This window comes from Colias eurytheme, chromosome 4, assembly GCF_061535395.1.
Source record: "Colias eurytheme isolate Ceu_HAF_F1 chromosome 4, ilColEury1 Martin Lab GWU primary, whole genome shotgun sequence".
Taxonomy (NCBI): domain Eukaryota; kingdom Metazoa; phylum Arthropoda; class Insecta; order Lepidoptera; family Pieridae; genus Colias; species Colias eurytheme.
The window spans coordinates 80791-108583 of NC_142983.1; the positions used below are offsets into that span (position 1 = coordinate 80791).

Below are 27793 nucleotides of genomic sequence, written 5' to 3' on the forward strand. Positions count from 1 at the left end.
ACGGTAGTGCCCCCGCCAAGACGAGCCAAGCGAGGCGCACGGGCACTACCTACCTTTTCTCGAAGCGCTTCGACGTTTTTTTGAACCCTCATAACTTGGGTTTGGATTATGCTAGATCAACAAAATTTTCGGGATATATTGTCAATAGCGGACTTATTTAACGTATTAAGTTTTAATTACATTAGCTTTTATACTTCAGATTTTATTTATATCTAAAAAACGCTAATTTCGTCACTGACTCACTGATGATCATCAAAATTCTTAAGGTATTTCCTAATGTCCTAGAAAGCTGAAATTTTGTATGTAAGCTAGCACATAAACAACAAAAAAATTATAAAACTTGTAACTTTCATCCCCCAACCCCTTAAACTAGGGGATGGGAGTTTGTATGAGACCTGTAATTTTAAATTAAATTTTGATGACGCTAGAGGTCTAATCTAATAATCTAAAACTTGGTTCCCCTAGATATATATATGTATAGGTACTCCTTGTTAAAAAAAATTGTTACAAACAACCTACAAAAAGAAATGAAATCCCACCAAAAACATTTTCATGTAAAATGTTGCCAAGACGAGCCCATATGATTTGCACTGTCAAAAAGTTATCAGATCTCATGTAGAGCCAAGCTTCTAACACTACACGCCCTAACTCTACAAGGCCTAACTTCACAAACTCTACACCTTAGTCAAAATATGTGGCTTGGCCGTTCGTTACTACAAGAACTATTGTATAACACAAAAGTAATGAACAGTGAATTAATTTTTCACCTTACGCCGATGTGAATGTAGCGAAATGGCCAAGCCACATATTTTGACTAAGGTGTAGAGTTTGTGAAGTTAGGCCTTGTAGAGTTAGGGCGTGTAGTGTTAGAAGCTTGGCTCTACATGAGATCTGATAACTTTTTGACAGTGCGAATCATATGGGCTCGTCTTGGCAACATTTTACATGAAAATGTTTTTGGTGGGATGTATATTATACATGTAAGTATGTACCTACATAATATTAAGTGGATATCTCATTATTAAGTACAGTATTGTTCACTTAAGTAATGTGACTAATGATGTTGAGGACAAAATAAAAAATAAGCAGTATCAAGATCGTTCAGTCCATTTTCCCTAGGGTTGCACACTCAAAATTTTGATTTCCCAATTTGCCATCAGATTCTGGTTTACCTATATGTTTGACAGTTATAGATAAGCTAAACTAACTTCAAATACTTTACAGGTCACAAATAATAATCTAACTTACAGGTTAGTTCTTGGATGTTATTTATATCTATTTGTTTTAAAATAAAAAATGTAGAAATGGTAGAATTCAATAAGATTTATGTATTTCAAACTTTGTGATTACTATGTTCAAAAGTTAGTTTGAATAGTAGTTAGAAATAACTAAACTAAATTCTATTAAATTGTAACTTTAAGAGTTATATAGATAGTTACTTAAATAACAAGTTTCGTTCGTGACGTTTCATAACAGCAACAAGAGGAAAAAGGGTTTGTGCAAAAAATAAAAGAAGTAAAGCGTGAGAAAATAATTTATTGAGTATAACGAATTATACATAACATTAAAATTAACTATTAAACATAATATTGTCGGCACACACACACGCACGCACGCACGCACACACACGCACGGGCCCGCGTGCGCACACAACGAGGTAGAGGCGAAGCCCTTGTGCTTCCTGACACTTAGCTAAAGCTGACTAATTACTATTTATATTTGTTTATAACTGGAAAAACATGTAGCAAACACCTTCATTAAATATTCAAATATAATTCGCGATAAGTATCCTAAAATTATACGATAGGAACGCATCAAATGAACACAAAGGCAGTAGACAGATCAATAAGAGGTGATTTATGTTATCATGTACTATAATCTGATAGACAACTTGGATTTTGGAACAATTATTATCAAATATGATAAAGCAGTTTGGAGAATGACACTATTTTTAAAAACTAATATAGAAAAGAAAACGTAAATAAGGCGGGAATTGAAGTCACATTCTGTTCTTTAGTAGCTTTTTAAAAAGGTAAAGAAATAGCATATATACACTATTAAATCAGTAATCTCATATAATTTAAATAACAAAACATAACAAAATATCTAAATGCGATAATTATGAATTGAAACTTCAAATAAAACATCAGGGTAAATGCTACCTGTTGCTACGTCAGCTGTAGCGATCCGACCGTTTCTGTCACAGACTCCATACATCACTCTAGTCCTATAATACTACCTCCCGCACCACACTCGCACTGACTTTATACATAACCATACTGATAAACATCACACTTCACTTTTACGAAAGTACTGTGCTTCATATAGATTACAATTTTCATCAAATATATTAATGTATTTTAAATTTAAGTACCTTTTTTTCAAGGTATTCTAAATTAGAAAATCTGTCTGCTAAACGTTGATTAAATCATCAGTCATATAATATAATGTCTAACTAATATGTTAACAATAATGTCCAACAATAACTCATGAACTTAAAATACAATATCACGTAAAATCTATTCTTTTTTACTTTCAACACTTGCACACACTGACGTTTAATCGGAGCCATTTTCATTGGTACATCTGACATATAGAAAAATAAAATATATTCTATACAAATATGTACTTTATAAGTTATAACGAACGTAATAAGTACCACTTTTCTAAAGTATCATATCCATAAGCACACAGAGATACAAAAAAAATCCCAGTGAAGTCAGTACATTCAGATCGCTTACTAAAGCCACACATTTGCATTACATTGCTACAACTGGGGCGTATTCGAACGAGTTTATAACTAACAAATATTAACGAGCAATGTACTGCAAAGCGCGGCTGTAGGATAGTATACTGGCCCGTGTGAACTGGCGCAGGCGGGTATAGCGGTGGTTTAGTGGTTCGGTTTAGTGCTGGCGCGAGTACCGCAGGCCGAGCTCGTCGACGACCGCCTCTATAGCGGCCAGACACTCGTCCAGCTGCTCGCGCGTGTGTGCAGCTGATAGACAGAACCTGCAATATGAGGATTGATATGTTATTTTTTTAAATAAATAAATTATATTGTATTGAAATTTCATTGTTTGAGTATATTTGCAAATATTACTACTAAAGTTTGTATATTTGTTTTTCATTTATGTTGCAACAGAGCGATATCGTAGGATTTTAATGCTAATGCTATTTAAGAGGCTAGAGTGATGCAGGCTATTTTTATCGCACATAAAACATTTCATTTCTAAGGGAATTATCTTTGCTCAAGCGGGTGACGTTGCAGTATTTTTAAAAATGAAACGTGCGTAGAATATAATCCTACTCATTTTAGTTCTATTTAGAGAAGAATAAAATAGAAAATCAATTTAATCTTTAAAAAATGGATTGAACATAAGATTCACAATACTAATAACTAAAAATGCAGTTGAATTGAGAACCTCCTTCCTTTTTTGAAGTCTGTTAAAAATGATAAAGTATAACATTGAGTGTTCTTGAAGTAAAACTTCTTTAGGCGCGTTGAGAATAAAATTTCAAGGTCGCGTCATGGCAATACCGTTACGTCATGGGGTAAGGAGTCGATTTTGGTATCTTTGAATATTGCCAAAGAAGTTTCACTTTTGACACGTGCGCTGGGCACATACGCTTTTTTATATCTAGCTTGTTTATAATTACTTCTTGTACATTACCTGATGCGCGCCTTGTTGAGCGGCGTGGCGGGGAAGCCGACCCCCACGGTGGCCACGCCCCTCTGCTGGAGGCGCTCCACGGTGGCCGCCATCTTGCTGAACGTGTACACCAGCATCGGCACCACGGGCGAGTCCAGGTGACCGAACGTCACCACGCCCATCGCGCGCAACCTGGACCGTATTATATGATGACTTTGATTAGCCATTTTTGCATTGTTTTTTCTTGGCAGTTGTTTGTAATTTTAAATAAATTTTTTAAGTGAAACTTCTTTATCGGGGTTGGAAAAAAATTTAGTGTAACATTTTTTCGTTACGCGTGACATTTTTCGTTACGCGCCATCTTTTCTTATCCCTACCACGCGTGATTCGGCGTATTTCTGTAAAGTTGCATATAGTAAATAATTTTTTTAAAAATAAGGTCATAAAGAAGTTTCTCTTCTTACGTGTGTACACTATTATAGTACACGCACGCATTTTTTTAAGCTATCGGGTTATACAGGGTGTCCCACTATACTAAGCGCGAAGCGACTTGTAGTTTTGCATACATTGATCTCGTAGACAACAAAATTACATGAAAAAATTTTTGTTAAATTTTTCCTGAAAATCCATGTTTTCTTCTCTAGCTTCACGCTACCGGCTACGCTTCGCTAATATGAGCATTTTTGTCTATGAAAACATATTAATCTTAAACGATAGTTCACGAGCGGTTGGCAAAGCTGGGCGGGTTGCTTGTTATAGGTGTACACATAGAGTTTTAAATATTCATCTATTTGAAAAAAAAACTGCGTCTGGAATTTTTAAAGGTAATTTTTACGTACTCAGCGTATGCAAAACTATAACTTCCATTGAACTTAGTACACCAACAGTGGGACACACTGTATATGATACGTCCGATACAAATTTGTGTGACACGTACACCATACTCGTGCGATACGTCCACACACATGTACCACGTATGCGGCACCTGCGGCACCTGCGGCACCTGCACACCGCTCACACTCACCGCTCGCGGAAGTAGTGCGCGTTGCGGGCGAGCGCGGCCACGCGGCGGCGGCCGGCGGGCGCGGCGATGGCGCGCATGGCGGCCAGCACCTGCGCGGCCACGGGCGGCGCCATGCTGTGCGCGTACGCGTGCCCGTGCCCCAGCGCACGCACGCTGCGGATCAGCTGCGACGAGCCTGCGCCGAACACGTTCATGTCACATGGAAGTCCATCAGACTAACCGAATTCGCGAACCGACATATCTCGAGCAATAGACAAAACTTTGCCGATATCGATATACAGGATGCTATCATGGTAAACGTAACACAACATTATCAACGGTGATATACCTATTAAGTCGAGGTTAACGATTGATGTAATACGTACTCTCTATTCGCTTAATAAAACACATTAAATCTCATCCATCTTTTATTTTTCACCCTATATCCTAATCTAGCCATATAGTCGGCACAACGAAACATGATTGACACTAACAGTTTTTTCCAAGACACAACCTTTTAATGGCGTCACCATTAAATTAGAAACGTATTGGAGGCGTATCAAAATGACATTTATTAATTATTATAGAAAATTTTTTTCAATCTGACTTTACGTTGACGTCCTGCAAAACTTACATCGTTTAGTACTTATCGACTAGTGCGGAATGTATCGATAAACAAATGTCGATAATGGAAATGAGTGTATATTTTTAAAACCGAATAATCAAACCAAATAATGGACTAAACCTGAAAGATATCCATTTACTTTTTTTATTTATGATAACATTTTTTTAGACAAATTAAATGGAGACATCCTTTTTCATGATAAATATACACTAGCCAGTACGTGTTTAACGGATTAAATATTAAGAGGAAATGGTGACGTATAATTTTATTTTATGGAAAACTTTCGTTTTTCTTTCTACTTCATCTATGCTAAAACAACTTAAATTAATACAACAACATAATAATCGTTAAAAATTTTAGTTAAATATGCAGTTTATAATATTTGTAAAAACATATTTACAACAAAGAAACATTTGCCTATAACATAGAAAAGTATCAACACGACCCACCACTAACAAGAACTGTCATAGGAATCAAGGTTCGCCGTGCCGACTATAGAATCATCTCACATAAATTCATCAAACTCGATAAAATTTAACCGGCATGTTAGGTTTTGTAAAGAATTTATGTCGATTTTTTGTAAACGTCTTTTATCTCTTCTTTTGAAATACCGCCATGTTATGGGCGATAGAGAAATAGACGACCGAAACGCGACAAAAAGGGTCGAGAAAATTTAGGGCGATAGTAATTTTATCGATAAGTACATTATTATTGATCGACTTACCAGACACAATTGCTTCCGAGAAGTGATTCACAAATTTATCTTATCACACCCACTTGTACAATAGGTAAATATTTTTAGATGCATGAGTAATAAGATAACTTCTAAATATCACCACTCATACTTACTTACGCAAATATAGCCTTAAACATTTTATTATTGCAGAACAACATGGCTTTGTTAGAGGCAAGTCCACTTTGTCAAATCTGCTTGAATTTACTATGTTTTTACAGGTCTGGATAAGAAGTGTCAAATAGAAACCATCTAAACTGATTTAAAAAAACGGGTTGCACTCCGGGAGTGCCGGCAGAAGTGAAAACTTGATTATTAACGTTGAGCATGTTTGATATCCATCCGTCTTACGCTTTTTCGATCAGGACACGTGTCCTGACGCGAGTATAAGATTTTATACCCAACGCCGCTAAAGAAGTTTTCACTTCAAAAAAGCATTCGACAAAGTGGATCACATGTTGCTTTTAAAAAATTGTCCTACAATGGCATAAAAGGCAATCTTTTCTGTTGGTTTTCTTCATATTTACAAAATCGTGTCCAGGTGGTAGTAATGATCGGTTTTAAATCTTTTACAGTAGTTGTTACATCTGGTATTCCGCAAGGATCTATTCTCGGCCCTTTGCTCTTCACTATATTTATTAATGACTAGCTTCCGCCCACGACTTTGTACGTGCATCCCCGTTTTTCCCCGTTCCCGCAAGAATTTCGGGAAATCCTTTCTGAGCGGATGCCTATGTCCTAACATCTACCTGCATGCCAAATTTCAGCCCGATACGTCCAGTGGTTTGGGCTGTGCGTTGATAGATCACTATATCAGTCACCTTTGAGTTTTATATACATATATGTATATAGATATCTCCAGTAACCAGTTGCTTTAATCACTGAAAATTTCTATATTATGCCAACGACTAAAAATATATTCTTCCATTTCAAAATGGTTTTAACAATAGTTAGGGAAATTTCGATTGACAGAAAAATTACGATAAGTCAGGAAAAATTTCTATAAGTCAGGAAAATTTCCATAAGTCGGGAAAATTTCTATAAGCTGGAAGATTTCCATAAGAAAGGAAAATTTCTATACGCCAGGAAAATTTCTATAAACAAGGAAAATTCATATACGTCAGGAAAATTTCTATACGCCAGGAAAATTTCTATAAAAAAGGTAAATTTCTATACGTCAGGAAAATTTATATAGATAAGGAAAATTTGTATAAGTCAGGAAAATGTTTATAAGCCAGGAAAATTTCCATACGAAAGGAAAAATTTAGACAGGAAAATTTCCATAAGTCCGGAAAATTTCTATACGCCAGGAAAATTTGTATACGTCAGGAAAATTTATATAAGCCAGGAAAATTTCTATACGTGAGGAAAATTTCTCTTTGCCGCAAAAATTTCCATAAGTCAGGAAAAATCTATAGGTCGGAAAAATTACGATATCAGGAAAAACATCTATAAACAAGGAAAATTTCTATACGTGCCGCAAAATTATATAGATAAGGAAAATTTGTATAAGCCGGGAAAATGTTTATAAGCCAGAAAAATTTCTATACGCCAGGAAAATTTCCATGAGAATTCCTTTTTTTTTTTAACGTTGGGAAATGCATTTACGCATTCCCCTCTGCAGTTTTTCTGCGTGAGGGGGTATGTGGGACTCGCAAGAAGCCATACCCACTAAAACCCAACGGTGGCCACTGTTCACCTTCGGCGGCAGGGGTTAACAGCCAGGCCTTATACCCCCACCGCTTACGTGGTCATTGCCGCGACTTGGCGGCTCGCCTAAGCCCATAACGTGACAATAGGCGTCGGTATCCGATAAGGATAACGACGCTCTATTGCCGGGCTATCCACCTTCTGGCACAGGGGGGGGCCGGTTTACTTGCAGCGAGCATAGCTACAATATGCTCGTTTCTACGTAAACCTCCCCCTGAGCTTGTTCGTCAGTTCATGTTATTTTCACGGCTGATGCTGGGCGTAAAGACGTCTGCGTCTGCCGGGTCTACGTCGGCGCAGAGGATCCGCCGTTGGGTCATTCTCCCGGGCCCTCTCTGCAACCTCCTTTGCTTTCATCACGGCCTCGCAAAAGGCCACGACTGTCTTCCATTTAGTGTTGCCACTGACCATCACTTTCGCGAGGCCCCGCAGGGTCAACTCTTCCTCAATATAAGCGAAACCCTAGCACGTAAGAGATAAGGCTACTAAAAATGCTATAGGCTATGAAAATTTTAACTTACTGCGTTTATATTTAGTATACAAAACTTATTAAAATTGTTACATAATTTAACCTAGGTAAAGGAAAAAAAAATTCTAATCCGCGTGCCGCGAAGTAGTTATCTCGTCGAATATAGTTAGTAGTATACCTAACGTCTTTGTTTAAATTACATCACCCTGTATTTATAAACAATTGCAAAATAAAAACAATAATTCATAATTGTCCCCTTCACTCTCATAAGCTAATCTGCGCGCGAGAGAGACGGTCAGACTTTTCATGATGCGTATGCAGTATGACGTCACGCCGCGCGCGTCTTCACAGACACTACACATATGCAATGTGAGAATGTGTTTACGTTCCAGCTCTTCTTAATCGGCCAGTAGAGGAAACAATTGTTAATGTCATTAATTTATGTATGTACCCTTGTTTCTGTAAGATGTCCAAATAAATAAATATAGTTATCTGTGTTGTCTCTACTCTGTATAGTGCAAATGTGCGATCAGCAAAATTGCGTACTCAATCCGTTTCCACATTCAGATTCAATAGAAATATATTATAAAACTAGCTTTCCACGCGAGGTTTCACCCGCTATTATAAATGGATGAATTCCTACGGAATCACTATTTATTAACAAAAACCGTTTCAAAGCGAAATAGCTGTTGCTTATGCTACAACTCGCTGGCGAAGAAAGCTAGCATGTTTAATGTTATTTTTATAGCATTCAACTTTGCATGTGAGAAATTTTAAAAGAATAGATGTAAGTTATGAAAAACATAATACAAACATAAACTTGTGTGTAAAAATATTTTATTTGCAACTCACCCGCTATATAACCGCCAGCGGCGCCAAAACTCTTCGTGAAGGTCCCCATAAGAATGTCCACGTCTTTGGGGTCGACCCCCGCGTAGTCCGTAATGCCCCGTCCCCTTGGCCCCATGGCCCCAACCGAATGGGCTTCATCTAGATAGATATAGAGACCGAGCTGTTTCTTAAGTTCTATTAGTGCAGCGAGGGGAACTATGGACCCTTCCATGCTGTATACGCCTTCCACTACCTGGAAGGTAAAAATATGGTATATACGGTGAAAATATTTCTATAGAACGGATGAGGACAAAGCAAAACAAAAGAAAAATGGAAATAGGTTTATCGATTCTGTTTATAGGCATAGTACTAAATTCAATACATAAACTTCTTATATATTTGAAAGCTGGCATGTTCAACACATCATTTTACATTCGATTTTACAATAAAACGTAAAGTAGATTTGAGATGACCTACTTTTTATAAACCACTAGCCGATCCCAACGGCTCCTCCCAAATAGCATATTTCTTGTTTTTTTAATTTTTATCCTAATCCAAACGGAGACGAACCCATCAAAATCAATAACGTTATTTGAGCCATTCTTGAGTTATAAATAGTGTAGTCTATATATTAGTGTGAATACTGTGAACGTGCCAGCTTTAGTTAACGCGACTATAATTTCTATGCGATTACGTTTTCCTAATCTCATTACCACTGTGCCTGGATTATGAAACACAATCCGTTTACAATACTTCTGTAATACAGGTCATATCTTAATAGTATTATGTGAATTAACATTTCTGGCTATATATGTCTGTAGCCCGCGACTTCGTTCATGGTGTCAACGAAAATTAAAAATATAGTGAAATAATTGTCATAAATATTGTATGAGTTTTTAAATATCTAAAGGAATTAATGAATTTCCTGATTGTTGAAATGCGCAGCATAATTGACAGTAATGTCACTTTTGAGCACTTTTTTTCTAAATAGCTTCTTTGCGACGTGACACATAGACATTTTTTTTTCATTTACTAACATTTGAAACTAGAAAAGCTCTCTTATCATTGCTAGTTATCTACTATACAGTACCATTAACGAACTGTATAAAGTAATATAATCTCACCACAATAATCCGCTCCCACTTGCCCTCCCCGATCGCAACTCGGGCCAACTGCTCTAGATGCTGCATGTCATTATGTCGGAACACCCGGACGGTCGCCCGGGACAACCGCAGGCCCAGGATAAGGGACGCGTGGTTGTTCTCGTCGCTCAGTACTAGCGACCCGGGGGAGATCAGCCCGGGCACGCCCATCGAGTTGGTGGCGAAACCCATGCCGAACACTATGGCCGACTGGAAGGAGAGGTTAAACTAATTGTATTTTTGTGGGCAGAATGTGCTGCTAAATTAAAAGGCAACAGTTTATTTCTTAAAAGTGTGGATACTATTGCAAAAAATTGTGTCATTTATAAATAACTAGCGGTCCGCCCCGGCTTCGCCCGTGGTACATGTTTACGTTTTCTCTACATAAAAACCATCCTCGTACTTCAAGGAATATAATAAAAAAAGAATTATCGAAATCGGTTCAGCCGTTCTCGAGTTATGCGCTTACCAACACATTTTGCGATTCATTTTTATATATAAGATTAACCGTTTGAAATACGGATAAATTTATAGTGAATGCATGAATAATGGTAATTATATTTCATTGTTTACTTATATGGGACGATACCACGTGCTTATAATATTAAATTGTAAAGTTAACATTTTAGCTTTATTTTTGCCATCTGTTATTGTAAAGAGATTATAGCGAATTATTATCATTTATCGCCATTTTTCTAGACAAGTTTAACTAGATTTTATTGTAACGTTTACAATTAAAACAAACATAAATTTGAATATATTTGCTTGTCGAACACACGACAAGCTCATAACGTCATACGGCCGTCAACACCGCAAAGCCTAGATACTTCTGCAGTTTCCTCTAGGTCCAGGCGCAACTATTATATTATATATTATTTAGTCTACCCACCTCAACCCCCAAGAACTGCGCTGTAGTCTCTTCCAATTCCCTGTGCAGGTCCGTAGAGCCGAGTTCAGCTCGTGAGGAGCACATGGCCAGGCCATACTTCCGCGCGGCAGCAGCGGCTGCATCCGCACACTCGCCCGCCGGCTCCGCGAATCCCAGGTAGTTGTATGAACCCAGGTTGATGCAGCGCTTCTCTTTGCCTGTGAACCTGGAATGTGGAGAAATATGCTATAGTTGCGCTGTAAAGGTAAAAATGTTGGTAGATTTCATACGAACACTTTCTAGATAAAAACGTATTCAAGGAAGCCATTACTTCCTTTGTAATTGTTATAAAAACACAGAAAATTCCATCTAACAATGTAACAAATTTCAGAATTTTGATGTCCTGAATAATTTCTTGATTTTCTTTTATGCCAGTTTCTTGCTTATATTTGTGTTACTTCAAACAACGATAAAATTTCTTGCATCATATAGATATACTACTTGTCTATAATAAAAAACCACACACAAAACAACAATCACTAGCCTAAATAAAAAAAGACGCTCTACCTGAAGCTCCAATTATAATCATCTGTAGCGCGCTCCTTGAGCGTGAGCTCCGCGCCGGGCGTGGACGTGATGGGCAGGTTGAAGCAGTGCCGCACGCGCCGGTACACGTAGCGAGAGAAGAACTGCTCGAACGGGTTGTACAGCGGCGCGTAGCCCTGGATTACAAATGCAAATTATTGCCACGATTGTAGAAAATAAAGGGGTGTTACAAATAAATGGAATTTCGGATAAACAATTATTATGAAAGGGAAAGTTATACTATTTCACATACCGTCGCGCCTTAAACTATAGCAATTTTTAAATTAACAGGTATATTTTAGTGTGTGCTAGTGATGCTTTTTTTATAAATACATATATGCAGATATTCTAATATGTATCTACTTTGTGTTTCATTCAATATTCTTTCTTGTATTGTGAGCGAGCGAGTGACCTAAATCGTTAATAAAAAATAATCAATGATATTTGATAACCAATATGTGGACTACTAAGCGGTATTTTTATTTGCATTGATATTTAAGTACCGATTTGTGAATGACAATAACGCGTAGGTATTGTTACATTTTTAAGCGTTAAATTTTCTTCTTTTATTTTCTATCTTTGGAACTTATGAACTTTTTTCTTTCTCAAGAAAATGGTTCCTATTGTATTCCACAAAGTAAACAGTATGGTACACATAAAGCACGCGTACAGTCGCGTGTATTAGCTAGTATTTGCTAAAAAGCACGTGGGTGAGCACGCTCCGGTACAAACCGGACCACTCTAGTCTCTAGCACCGGAGAAGCTATAAGTGACACACTTTTTTATAATAGGAACTGTATACCCACTATACAGTCCCTATTTTACATACTTATTATAAAAACCTTTTAACTTCATAGTTGAAGATCTAGACTACAGCTGCAGCGTTACAGGCAGTGTTTACTGTGGTGTTTTGGTTTACACCCAACCAAATATTATGCAATCTGTTGTAAAATGATTATTAACTGATTAACAACTATGTTTCAATAATAGGTTTTGTTTTCATAATATTATGACAAATAATTACGCAATATAATAAATAATAAAGTATGCTAATCAGTAATCACCATTAATAAGTTTTTAGTATACAGCGGCGACACCGGTCGCTGTGGCCGGAATATTAAGTGGCCATTCCGGTGTGAGCGATCCAATCCAGTTTCTATAACACAATAAAGTACCTATCGCCTTGACACTGCCATGCATTTTATTAGTTTCTATACATACTGTATATTATCAATTATAGATTCAATTTAATATGTATTTTAATAGTCTCATGGCACTTGTTTGAAAAATCTTTCATCAACATCTAGTGGGATAGGAAATACATACTTTTGGACCTAGGACAAAACGAGAATAAATATTAGTCGATAAAATAATTTAGGCCTCCACTTTACATAAATAAAAATTGTTTACAGAATTATAATTGGAGCATGGTTTTCCATCACCGCAGTTTGTAATGTTAAAGTAGTTTGAATAAAAGTTTGAAAATTGTACGAAAAAGATTTTTAATTCATAACAGAGCTGGACGAGGCCGGCTGTTACCATACAATTTTAAGTTTTATGACCAATAATTTGGCTATCTTGCATCGTCACAATTCGTCATGACACACTCGTTGCAAATTATACATTGATAAATGATAACATTGATAAGAAATAAGAATCTGACTAACCTTGCGCGTAGTTCTACAATTGGTCCCTGTCAAATTGTTACCAATTCACTAAATGGTCCGGTAAAGATGACAAGGAGTTTTTAAAATACATATAATATACACAAATTCCCTAATCGAATGCGATAAATTAGATTTAGGTTTAAGTTTGAGCTTGCTCGTATCATTGCTAAGTATCATTAAAGAAATATACGATCATAATTATTTCAAGGAACATTATATCAATCCATGTGATTTGTAAAATCAAATATAAATATGTATTGCAACAAAAATTGTTACTTAACACCATAGAGAGGTTAAATACGCTAGTTGAACTAATAGGTAATTATATGTACGGTACATACCTACCTACATCAACATCCAGACATTCTATAATTAATGCAAAATCAATACGAACGATATGAATATTTAACAAAGAATGTATTTAACCAAATTTTGTTACTGTAAAATTTCAATCTATAAACTACAAGTATAGTTTTTCGTGACTGGAATGCAGTATCGCAGTGGTATCGATAGTGATTGATAAGCGCAGCTGCAACACGCTGCACTATGCACTGCATTCGGTTATAGCCCAAGCTGCTGTATCACACGTGCATAATCATATAATAAACTCCATTATTATATAATTGTGTTACACCCAGATTAGCAAGCACCCGTATATTTCGTATTACCGGGCGATTGAATTCTATGAAATTTTGCCCTTTGAGTTTCGTTTTTGGGAGATTATGCTTGATCAAGGTATAAGGGAAGATTTATTAAAATCGATCTTGGTATATTGAATATACAAACAACTTTTAGGGCGTGAATTAAATGATCTGAAAGTTAATTTTAACACATTTTATTCCTAACGTTGTAATATTTAATATTTTCAATTTTCATAACATATTTTACTGATAACAAATCGCTGCGATGTTTTTCTGTAAACTATACGAAATTATGTTTGTGAACAAGAGCTAGCACATTAAATTCAAACAATATTGTACAAACAAGCAATGAAACACGGTTGATTTCACGTCACCTGCCGTGAAATGCACTTTCAATTGATAACCGATACATTAAATATAATCAGTTAAGAATGTTACAGCGAATGTTATGTACTTAACAATTCCCGTAACTGCGTTCTTGCACTACACGTTATCTATAGCTAACAATATCGTCTTTATCACGCCTTTATTAATTTCACCTGTATTTTTGCATGTTACTGACTTCTCTCTAAAGTCTAAACGGACAGATCTTATTCAAATTTTGTTCATTTTTCAAGGATCGGTGACAATATTATTATTTCAGAGGGTTACATTTTTTTCTAGGAGCCACCGTTTCTACGAAAAATCTATTTTTTCATTCATTGATCTAAAAAAAGTTCCAATCACCAGAACGACAGGAAATTTTAATACATATTTTATTTTTAATTGTGTTTTGCACAATTTTTCTAAATTGCGACTAGAAATTTTTTTCGTGGTTGTTGTCCGCGGCCCTCTGGATAATTTAACCAAGATATAGTCAGAATTTTTGATAGACTTTTACTCTTTCAGTGATACAAGTTTTGCATAACGTTCCATGTAGATGTTATGATGGCAAAGTTTGGGTTGAATTGAAGGGCTCAAGGGTTTTAGTAAATTTAGTACAATGAGTTTTGAAGAATTAAAGTAACAATTACTTATGCAATTATCCACGTAGTTGACAAGGTTAGACTAGAGTAGATAATTTTTGAAACAAAAAAAAATCGCAGTCGGATGAAACCCATTAGAAAAGGAGGGGAATATCATAAAAATGTAAGGAAAAATAAATTACGGTCAATCCGAGTTCGGGAAGCGGGAGGGGGGAGCTTTTAAGAGAAAAAAATGGTTTCTCTTGATTTCCGACAAAACTACAAGTCCTATAGAAAAAAGTTCAATGGCAAAGTTGTAGGTAATTAAAAGTTCTACAACTTTTGTATTCACAATTTTTTCACATAACCTAAAAATTTAGGTGAAAAATTCAAAAAACCAAGTTTTTGGTCTTTTATTTCTATCTACTTCAAAATTTATTTTTTTTCTACGAAATTTGGTGGAAACTTACTTTATTATGTCTCAAATACACTGTAATTTATTTGATTGAAAATATTTATTTTTTCGCCTTATTTTGAATTAATACCAAAAAAACAAGCTAATTTTCAATCGAAAAGTCACCCGTCAAAATATCAGCTTTTTTCAAAAACTTGGGGTGCCTTTTATTCATTGAAATCTCTACTTTCATATGGTGTAAAAAAAATAAACACCACCATAGTAAATGTTCTCAGGAAATGCATACAAACAGTCTGAAAATTAGCTTTTACTAAATCAGGCACACTTCTCGAACTACCTGAAATGTTTTTATCGACATCATTTTGCTTTTGAATATGCTGTAAAATATTAAACTTAGAACAGATAATTATTTTTCTTTTGAAATATTACCGAAAAGCCGATACAAGAGAAGATATAGAGTTCAAGAAGTGTGCCTGATTTAGTAAAAGCTAATTTTCAGACTGTTTGTATGCATTTCCTGAGAACATTTACTATGGTGGTGTTTATTTTTTTTACACCATATGAAAGTAGAGATTTCAATGAATAAAAGGCACCCCAAGTTTTTGAAAAAAGCTGATATTTTGACGGGTGACTTTTCGATTGAAAATTAGCTTGTTTTTTTGGTATTAATTCAAAATAAGGCGAAAAAATAAATATTTTCAATCAAATAAATTACAGTGTATTTGGGACATAATAAAGTAAGTTTCCACCAAATTTCGTAGAAAAAAAATAAATTTTGAAGTAGATAGAAATAAAAGACCAAAAACTTGGTTTTTTGAATTTTTCACCTAAATTTTTAGGTTATGTGAAAAAATTGTGAATACAAAAGTTGTAGAACTTTTAATTACCTACAACTTTGCCATTGAACTTTTTTCTATAGGACTTGTAGTTTTGTCGGAAATCAAGAGAAACCATTTTTTTCTCTTAAAAGCTCCCCCCTCCCGCTTCCCGAACTCGGATTGACCGTAATTTATTTTTCCTTACATTTTTATCATATTCCCCTCCTTTTCTAATGGGTTTCATCCGACTGCGATTTTTTTTGTCTTTTCATTATTTTCAAAGGCTTCTACCCCAGTCTAGGTATGATTCATCACTTTCGAATCGTCTCGTTCCGCCGCATTACACAAGCAAGCGATTGTGACTAGTTTCCTTACACAGCTACAGGCACCATTTATTGTACAATTCAGTATTTCATACTGCTTTATGGCACTGCGTTTTACTGTATTATTCAGGTTTTTCATTGTTTCGGAAGTAAATTTCATATTGCACGCCTCATAAGCGAAGCGTTGAGGTGGGTACTACTGTCACTTCGCGCAAAACATCTGATTTGTCAAATTAAAATGTCTTTATGTATCATACATTGCACTTGTAAGATAATACATACACACACATATTAAGAAAAAACACTATTTTTAACGTTCATGATATTTTTGATGTCATTTTTGTTATTTAAACTAGTTAAAAAACAGTTTAAAAAAGTTCTGTCTTGGACGTCCGTGTGTCTGTATGTGCGGATCCTTTTTCTTGTTAACACGATAGCGACCGAAATACTTTACTAATCGAGTCTTTTTTTTTCTCTTACGCTTGAGTATGCTCAGGAATAGAACCCTTTCATTTTTCAGGGTCTGATTCGATGTGGTTTAATTGTTATTAAATAAACAAAAATAATAATTAATAAATATTTATTAAAAAAAAATTATGAGGCGTGCACTTTTGGATTTTCCAAATTATTTGTATTTTATATTTACATATGATTTCTATATGTAGATAGGTAAGTAATAAAATAAATAAACCTGCCTAATTACAAAATTATTAACAAAAAAATCAATTATAAAAATATATAAAAATGAATCGCAAAATGTGTTGGTAAGCGCATAACTCGAGAACGGGTGGACCGATTTCGATAATTCTTTTTTTATTATATTCCTTGAAGTACCAGGATGGTTCTTATGTAGAGAAAACGTAAATATTATGTACCACGGGCGAAGCCGGGGCGGACCGCTAGTAAAAATATAAAATTGAAAATTATTAACAAAAAATCACAAAAAATAGTTGCAAAAAGTTTTTTTTACCTCCATTTTAATACCAATCATAATTATCACTCCATTAGACAAGAAAAAGCCGCAGTAAAAAACTGCTAGCGCCTCTCAGTGCTAATTAATTATTAACTAATAACTACTTAATTATTATTATCAGCGATATCGATCACGTGGCCGGCCGCGCGGCTTCTCTTGCATTCAAGTAGGTCATCACACGGCGATCATACTTTTGGTTCTGTATCTAAATATTTTTACGACAATATACGGTTTTTTATCCATAAGTGATTGAATTACGTTTGATTATAAAAATATAGTCTAAAATAATGACATCAAATTAAACAAAGTTGTTTTCAGCTTTAAGTGTTATTATTTTCATCGCATGCCAGCAGACATTTTGCATTAGAAAATGTCTGTAATGTTACCTACATTACATATACATACCTACATAGACATTTTTTCGCCTCAATTTTATGAAGGTAGGTACAATTTATATTTTTTCATTATTTTTCAACATACGAACTAAATAAAATAGGTAACAATAAATTAAACCAAATGTCACGAATCACGAAACAACGGACACGAATTTGCTTATTTACCTAAAACATAGCACACACAAACACGTCATGAGTTTTTACAAGCTACAATAATTACGCCAACAACAGGATGATTAGTTCTATTTGCGTCTACAATAACGCACACTCTCATAACACTGATTTTCCTTCCTTCCTGCCCACATCGTCTTCTTGTCTAATTACTTGTAACAAATTGGTTTTTGTCTGTTAGCGTTATTTAAACGTTTTTGTGTAAGTCCCGTTTTCCAGTCAAACGGCTGAACCGATATCGATGAGCTTTTGTCAAGAGATAGATACAGAAAATGACTATCAGACTTTTTATCGAAAAATCCAAAACTTGAAGGGCAGAAAAAAGAGGTAGATGAGTATATCGGCAATTTTACGATACACATATGCAATAAACTGCGCTCGAGCAAAATTATTAAAGGAAACAAATCATAAATCACTAATTATTATTGAGGTAAACATTCCTAATGAGCATATTGCAAAATATAAAGGGCTAAATATAGAGAGCGACAAAACGGTAACAAAGCGAGCGTGCATGTGGAACGGCAGCATTTTGCTCGATTTTGATATGGTGAAATTATGAAAATAACAATTCATTTTTCACCATGCTTACTACATCATACTATTTCACACCATAAATAGGTACTTATGTATAATAGTGTAAGTAAAAACAAAACAAAGCCCTGTTCATTGTGACAACCGAGTTAAACAGACTGGATGGAGGATATCCTTCCCAAAATTTACGTACCTAATTCTATTGAATAAATTCGACATTTCGTGGTCCATTCATAAAACCCTTTCGCTTTCATACATTTCCATACACGTAAAGTATATGCTTCAATTCATGAGGGTACTATAACAACGGGTAAGGCAGCACTTAGCACCACCGCTGCTAATTGACCCAAAACAGTGTTTAGATGAATTAGAGCATGTTTGCTGCAAGCACGAGCACGCATAATAATCATAGCTATTTGTTTAATTGCATACACGAAGTTAGTGACTGAAACCTGACGCGTTAACTTTCTTAGTGTCGATAGTATGCTTAGGTGTGAATGGCCAACTTTATCGTAGAATCAGCAATATCTGACTTAAACAGTATATATAATAGAAAAATATATTCTACATGAATAAATGGTTAATAAAAAAGTTTATATTTCAAATGGCAGTATTGTTGAAAATGTGTATTTTCGATCACGATTTACAGTTGATAAAACTGATATTTACGATGTGTTCTCAACCGTAAAGGAAATAATAATTCTTTTGTCATTATTAACCACGGTCATTTTATACAAAACTGAACTGAAAAAAATCATATTGAGGGCCTTAAAAAAACTAATAAAATACGATACTGTTCAAAGATTGGATACGACTAAAGCAAATAAATATCTAGTCCAATATTTGTGTAATCATTTTGAAATAGTTTTATACAGTTTGACTTGAGAAATAAAAGCTTTTAGAAGTTTGTTCAATTGAAATAGCATTCCCTGCAAACAGCTGACGCCGCAGTGCAGTAGAGGGAGTGGGGACACGCGCAGAGCGATTCTGCCGGAGTCACATCACGGGCATGCAGGAATATGCGGGTCGGAGCAACTAGGGTAGAAGTTTAGTGGGGCATTGGGGTCTGTTTACTTGCAAGTAAATAAATCAAGTATTGATCGATCAATCTGGTTCACAATTGCTCCTGGAAGATTATATGTATATCGCTCGTAGAATATAGTAGACTTTAAACACCACTAACAATAGACGAAAGAAAAATATATTGGTGGCTATATAGGACCTATAGTTATTTAGCCTCAATTTTCCTTTTCCTATCCTCCAATCTTATCTAGCATCTCGATAAAGATTAACTAACTATGCTTGCACAATCCTGGTGGTTCCTTCGCATGTATTCCAAACATGCAGATATATTACGCAGAGCCGATGATAAATTATTGTAAAACCATGTTATGACGATTCAAAAGTGCTTCCAATTTATGTCCAATGGAATAAATAAATGTTTGAGTTTAGAAACAAGATCATACTTATACAAAACGTTTAGTCTCCTAATGGTGGATAATATTCTAGCGCTGCTATTAGCAAGGCCATCTGTTTGTTTGAACAGATCTACGTAATCTGAGCAAATCAGAGTTAAATCGTCACTTACAATGCATTCATGCGGTTTATGTTACAATGAGATTTTAGATTACTGAGTCGCGAAGTAAAGGAATTGAAGCGTCATTTTGTGTCCATCTCAAATTTATAGTACAGACATTCAAAGGAACCTGTAGATTTACAAATAACACTACTCAGTCAAACTTTCGCGGTTACCTATCTTAATCTCGAATTTTAATATTCCGAATATCATAATCCAGAAAACGTTTGGACATTTTTTCATAACCCCGAATTTTAAAATTTCGAAGTTTTGTTTGCCATATAATCGCAACTCCGAATTTCATTTGCCCATTTCTTTATTTGTTCTACGTTTTACAATCCAGACGAATGAGTTCCAGACATACGAAATCTACATGCACAAAATCCAGATGACCGTAATCCATATGCACGAAAGCCAGATTTTTAAAACACAAATTTTTGAAATACAGTTAATTGATATCCAGACAAACAATGTCCAGATTTTTGAAATTCAAATAAACGATATCCAGCAAAACGTAATCCTTCCAGGGGGACGCCGCACGAAACCTTCTGAATAGATTTTAACACTTTAACCTTTCTGTAATGGGCAAGTAAAACAATAGCGAGTCGTTTCTGGCACTCGCCGGCCGCTGCCGCGGCACGCTCGCTTCGCTCGCTCGGCTCGTGCATGGGGGGTCACAGTTCAAACCTAACCTAACCTACTGAGTCGAATTTGACACTTAAACCTTTCTGTAATGGGCAAGTCAAACAAAAGCGAGTCGGTTCTGGCACTCGCCGGCCGCTGCCGCGGCACGCTCGCTTCGCTCGCTCGGCTCGTGCATGGGGGGACACAGTTCAAACCTAACCTAACCTACTGAGTCGAATTTGACACTTAAACCTTTCTGTAATGGGCAAGTAAAACAAAAGCGAGTCGGTTCTAGCGTGGGGGTCGTAGTTCAAACCTAACCTACTGAGTCGACTTTGACACTAAATCCGGTCTGTAATGGACAAGTAAAACAATAAATTTACTTACTGACAATATTTATTTTCAGTCGATAGTAAAGGTATAATCACGATTGTATGGAAATCAAATAAAAAGATTATGAAAATCTGGCAATAGTTTATCTGTTATACGATTATATGGGAACCAAATAAAAAGATTATGAAAATTTGGCAATAGTTTATTTGGAAAATGGTACGATGGGAAACAAAAAAAAGTATTCTGAGAATCTGGAATAATGAGATCTGTATTATGAGAATACGGGAAACAAAAAAATACTTTTTAAAAATCTGGTTTTGGTGCATCTGGAAATTGATTCATCTGGGAAATTAAAAAAGGTATTTTAAAAATTTGTCATTCATTACATCTGTCTTTTATAAGTTCTAACAACCGTTTTCGGGGTTTTAAGATTCGGGTAATAGAAATTCGAGTTTTTAATAGGTTACCAACTTTCGCGTACGGAAGTAGGTCACGGTACATCGTTTTTACTTCTAAAACGATGGTGAAGGCTACAGGTTAAATAGGCACTTGCTTAATCTCAATATACGTTACCAGGCTCTTAGAACTATAAATTCTGGATCCAAATTCTGGAGTTTCGATACAAATATTTATTTGCCTAAATTATTGCTCCAACTGTTTTTTTTTATCTTACAAAAAAAATAAATCCATATGATACGCCTGTAAAGCATAACTGCATCACAATAACACTTAAAACTGAAATATAATCCCGATACTTCACATCAACAAAATGGCAAATCATAAAATGATATTTATGAAATCCGTTCAATACACTCTTCCTTGAGGAATTGGAAACTTACCTACATCAATTACGAATAATTACTAAAAGTACAGTAAGACAAATCGCACATACCTCCCTATTTCTCTCGGTGGCGACCTTGGGCTTGAACAGCAGCTGGTTGACGAAGCCCAGGAACATAAGGATGTAGAGGCCCGCGTGGGTGAGCGCCGCCGTCAGCAGCGAGCACTTCTCGAACGAGCCCGGGTTGAAGGAATGTTGGCTCCAGTCCATCCACGGGTGCTCGTCGCTCTTCTTGCCCGACATGTTCTGGAGGGGAATGCTCTTTGAGAACAGCTCTTTACGATATGTCATAGAATCTAGTACATATGTAAAAACTAAAAATGGAAAAGTTTGTGAGGTTGGATGAATGGATGTATGTTTGTTTGTTACTCGTTCACGAAAAAACTACTGGCCATATATATTATTTTTTTCTTATTTTAAATCTACACAGTCTGCTCACGACCTCATTTTTATTAAAGTTCAAGAGTAGGGGATAAATTAAGTACATAGTAAATTAATAAATTAATAAATAGACTATTTAATATATTATGTTTAAAAAGCGAAACTGAGCATATCACGCCACTATGGCAAATTTTATCAAAGCCCATAATATAAGTTACACTTACTGTAAATATATTTTAATCTATTTATGAGACACCCACTTTAATTACTGACTACACTATAAATGAGCAGATTTTCTTAGTTTCCTTTAAAAATAATCAATATTACTGAGTGGGAACCACAGGAAAATAAACATCAACTATTATCCTTCCCTGTTATTACACACTCGACATCTTTTGACGTTGTTATCTATCCATACTAATATTATAAATGCGAAAGTAACTCTGTCTGTCTGTCTGTTACTCAATCACGCCTAAACTACTGAACCAATTTGCATGAAATTTGGTATGCAGATATTTTGATACCAGAGAAAGGGCATAGGCTACCTTTTATTGCGAAATATGTACCACGGGCGAAGCCGGGGCGGACCTCTAGTTATTAATATAGGAATAACAATCGAGTGTATAAAACCTAGTAAAGGACTTGAAAACTATTGAATGATTTTTTAAATTTAATTAAATGACTGGTCTATCAGTTGAGATTTTAGGTTTATCTTATACTAGCTTTCCGCCTGCGGCTTCGCCCGCGTTTTCAAAAAAAACCCGCACAGTTCCCGTTCCCGTGGGATTTCCGGGATAAAACCTAGCCTATGTCACTCAGAAATGATGTAGCTTTCCAACAGTGAAAGAATTTTTCAAATCTGCCAAGTAGTTTCGGAGCCTATTCAATTCATACAAACAAACAAACAAACAAAAAATCAAACCTTTCCTCTTTATAATATTTGTATAGATGTATAGATTGCATACACTTATTTAAGCGGGAATATTACACACCACTCACTAATGTTAGAATTCCTATGAAAATAAATGTTTTCACACAATATAAACTTTCAGTTATTCAAAAGACATCATATAATAAATTATGTAAAACTTCTTATGAGAGATCTATAGATCACTAACTATTTATTTGAATGCTAATATTGAAATGATCACTATAAGATCATTTTTATGTATAAGAAACTTTTGTTGCATTATGTATTATATTTATTTTCCGTTATTTATAAATTTATGCATTACTGTTATTTACAACAAGTATCCAATTACATTCATATTTTTTCATGATTCAAGGAAATGATAAGAAATAAAAATATGGATCATTTTCTTTTTCAAACATAAAATTGTTTATTATTTTATTTACCTTTATCGTTTTGGAAATAAAACGAGTCCACAACCTTCTATGATATATTTCACTATTAGTGACCCCAAAATACAATAATTACCCAATTTACATGTTTCGATTGTTATCAAGCACTTAGATCAATTAATTTTAAACACTGAATTAAAATCTTTTAGCTCACTAATGTTAACCAGAACATACCCACAAAGATAAGTGAAAAAATATACATAAAAAAATCTACTAAAATAAAGGAAAGACGTTGGATGAAACAAGTATGATATGTAACTTAATGAACTAGAATTACCTACTGAATGGCATCTTGGCTTCTGCTCTTTCTCGAGAAGTAAAGATGCTGATAAAACTATATTTAGGTGGTAGTAGTTAAATCCATCAGGCCCCGGAATCACAGACACAATAGAAAATCTATTGTGTCGTGGCCCGATCGGGGCGCTCGGTGGTCAATGGGTTAATATTATGTATTTAAATATCGTGTAATTTATTTTACCAGGGTGACATTGCCAACTGTTGACAAAACCCCTTTGAATAAAGTAAGATTAACCCATTGAGCCCTGAACGGCCCGATCGGTCCACAACACAATAGATTTTCTATTGTGTCTGTGATTCCGGGGCCTGAGTTATTAAAAAAAAATACCAACTGAATGGATTGGAATTATATTTGGCGTAGAGATATGAGTTTTAAACTCAATACAAACTGATGGATGAAGGAGATAATTTTATGCTGATAAAATTATTTATATAATTAATGTGACACACTTTAAAAACTTCACATAAAAATTAATTATAAAATAGTCATAATTTCAGATACACAGTCTATAAATAAAGCATTACTTTATGCAATTGCTAAGTTGCCTACAGTCTACAATGTGTGGGCCTGCGTGGAACTCCATTACTAATGATAAATAACTCATTAATATCTATATAATTTTTACAACCAAACATTCCATGACTTATGCTATTAAATTTTTATATTGAAATCATGAAATATTCATTTTGTAAATAATCGTGAAGCTGAATGGATCATGATTTTGCAGTTGTGTACTATATAATAATAATTGAGAAAGTAACTATATCAGTTACAATTTCTCGACTAAACCAACACTGAAAAATTCTTTCAGTGGTGGTTCAGGTTTATATCAATAACATATAAATAATGAATATAATATATAAAACAGTGAAATTGATAGGTGGTGTATACTCTCATTTCATACTATACAATTTGAAGTTTGTAAACTGTGTTTAACCATTTTTAATTAATTATTAATTTTTACTGAAGCACAAACAAATTGTGGATAATTGAATGTGGTCTTAAATATGTAATTTAAAAGGCCAAATAAATTCTGTTCAATAAAGTATAAAAAAAAACACTTATGATTAGTTATATTTATATCATTTTTATAGTTATCAATTGACAGAACAATCATAACATTTATAATAAAAATAATAGTTATTGTACTGATTATTTAAATTAATTTTAAATATTGCCCTGTCCAATGTTATGTTGTAGAATTGAAGTTCAACTCCTGTTCTTGAACAAGTATCAATACCTAATACATCAGACCATCTATTATCATTTCCGTGGCGTCATATCTTACTGATTTCATTGCTTTTGGGCTTCATTACACGATTTAAACGTGGCCTTGACAACGAATCACTTTATAGCCCAATATAGCAATATTTTATGTGTTCATTTATATTTTCCCTAAAGATATTAGGACACCGGCTTCGAAACTATCCCCAGTAAATGATTACATCTAAACCGGTGAAAGTATCACGCTATTAAATGAAAGATTTACAAAAAATAAATGAAAATCTACTTACACTAACGCCATTGCTTGAATATGTCGGTTTAATGTGGCCATTAGTATGCTGATTTAGTTTTCCATTTATTAATTTCCCATGCTTTTCGTTATATTCTTGGTTATTCATCAACTGGTTTGATTTTGTAGAAGCAACAGAACCAACCACTCCAACCGCCGCCATCCTTGTGTATGAAAAATTTGAAAACTATGTTTCAAACTCAAATGTCAAATTGATTGTCAATGTCAAATATTTACTTCATAAAGCGCTTAGTATAAAAAGTTGAAACTCCATAGAATTTAAAGCCTACATTTGATAAAGCGCTCTAGCGCCTGTATTACGCTATGCACTGACTGTTTTACCACGGTTTCATCGATTTCTTGACATTGACAGCAAACGTTTAAGAATAAATTTTTACCTATAAATTTTAAGATCATATTTGAAGGAAAAATAAATTAAATATTTCTCATGTAAAATAACTAAAACTTTATTTCATGTTTTAATACTTTAAAGTTATTGTTATATGATGCGGATCAACGTGAGATATGCGATAAATGCATGTTATATTATTTAATTTCAGAACGATTGTTGTTTGACGTCGCCTTGTCGGTAAAACAGTATCACAGCTGAAACTCGTTGAATAAAGTCAATAATTTTCACATTTTCTTGAGACATTTTACAGAGCGTACAAGCTGTAACATATTATTTAGAACATAATTTTTTTTCATATAAATACACGTTTAAACAATAAAAAAAAACCTAAATTGAGTGTACTTTTTTAATTAAATACATTTACACCGGCAATTTTTTGCCCTCTGCATCGATAGGGCCGGGCTTATGCGATGAGTAATACCGTTTCTCGTGCTGAGTAGTGAGTGACGTCGTGCAGAGGCAGCCGGCGAGCGGCGCGCAGACCTCAGTACTATATTGCAAGGAGGCACGAGTAGACCCCTCCGCACTCTCCCTCGTCTGTGACACCGCACCCATTATCTGTCAAGTTCTTAATCTTCCAATTATTTTTCTCGTTCAATATGGATGGCGCTGATACACTTTTAGCTGGATTAGCCAGCGGCGACCGGGCGCCCGCCGATGTATTAGTCCCTGAACCTGCAATGAAGCGCGATCAAGACTCGATGGATGACTTCGAGCACTTGGACCGCGAAGGGAAGAAGGAAGAGGTCGGCGAGTCCCCGCTGCACATGCCTCAGAGCACCACGAGAAATGCGACCCAGAGCTTTCTCGACATGGAGCGGGATGAGTTCCTCGACACACCTCGGGCTCCGTCTGTGACAGAAAAATCGGATCACCTCGCCGATAAGTTCACGGATAGCGAGTCAGATGCTGGTGAATCTCCCCTGCACCGCCCCGTTCCACCCGCGACCCACGCGCGCGATCCCACGCCGGAGCCCTCCGCCCCGATGGATCCGACGCCAGCACTGATCCCCGCCCCTGCACAAAAGGCCCCCGAACCTGTTCCAGAGCCTACGCCAGCATTGAAGACTGAAATGGTTGCCGCTCCCACGATAAGCGAACCGAAGGAGGAGGCTAAGCCTGTTACCAAAGAGATTAAGGAACCTGAACCCGCTCCTGCGCTTCCACCTGCAGCCGCTCCAAAACCAGAGCCGATTCCTGAGAAGAAGGAGCCAGTCGCTGAGAAAAAGGAGCCAGCCCCCGCGAAGGCGCCGGCGGAGTCGAAGCCTGAACCGACGCGAGGCCCCACCGCGCACGTTATTGAGGCTGAGGTCATTTTCTGCCAGATGGGACTCGGTAAGCTTTTTAACATTCTTTACTCTACAAATAACAATATATTTATCATCAAATATACCTATGTATAATAACTATTCAATTTACGTCATAAAATAAATGGTAGCTTTTTAACGTTTCAACATACCTATACATAATAATTATAGTTGAGGTGTCGATGTATCCAGACATCGATTTCATCGTTCTTGAATTTCGTCACGAAATGCGGATAAATGAGTTTTTACTCACTTTTTGTATCTGAATATTTTATTGTCATTTCGTTCAAGGTAACCTTAATCGAATATAGGTAGTCTGGTTTTAACAAAGGCATAAACGAGGTCGTATCGAGTGCACGACTCTTGAATCTGCATTTTACGAATGAGATAATTTCGTCGGTGTCGAGTAGAACGTCCCTTTGTCTAGAAGCATTAGGAACACAAGGGTGGATCAAGAGCAGACAGTGGTGGCGAAACTGGCGAAGCGGCAAGAGCGTTGACCGCTGCAGCGCCGGCTAACGGCACCCGCTGAAACCCACGCCGCTCACTGCACGAAGGAAGCATGTCTCACCTAGCGTCGGCCGCCGACTGATCCGAACATATTCGCTAATCTTATTAATATTCATATGAATAATCTATTGGCTTTCTT

The 27793-nt window shown here is 35.6% G+C and overlaps 2 protein-coding genes across 3 annotated transcripts in view; one reads left to right on the top strand and one right to left on the bottom strand.

Annotated features, from left to right (window-relative positions):
• Positions 1–1519: 1519 nt before the first annotated feature.
• lace (serine palmitoyltransferase long chain base subunit) lies at positions 1520–25612 on the bottom strand. The gene is made up of 9 exons (XM_090120297.1): positions 25427–25612; positions 21923–22117; positions 11602–11756; positions 11056–11260; positions 10149–10376; positions 9046–9277; positions 4678–4852; positions 3675–3845; positions 1520–3012 (listed from the first exon to the last, which is right to left on the bottom strand). The coding sequence occupies exons 1-9, from the start codon at positions 25586–25588 to the stop codon at positions 2907–2909; spliced, it is 1629 nt and encodes a 542-aa protein (XP_089976423.1). The 5' UTR covers positions 25589–25612; the 3' UTR covers positions 1520–2906.
• A 713-nt stretch (positions 25613–26325) lies between these two features.
• The window catches only part of Rtnl1 (reticulon), a 29080-nt gene continuing 27612 nt past the window's right edge, over positions 26326–27793 (top strand). For both annotated transcript variants that reach the window (XM_090120298.1, XM_090120299.1), the window contains exon 1: positions 26326–27172. In XM_090120298.1, the coding sequence (XP_089976424.1) occupies positions 26437–27172 (736 nt within the window). In that variant the 5' untranslated portion in view covers positions 26326–26436. The remainder of the gene's footprint in view (positions 27173–27793) is intronic.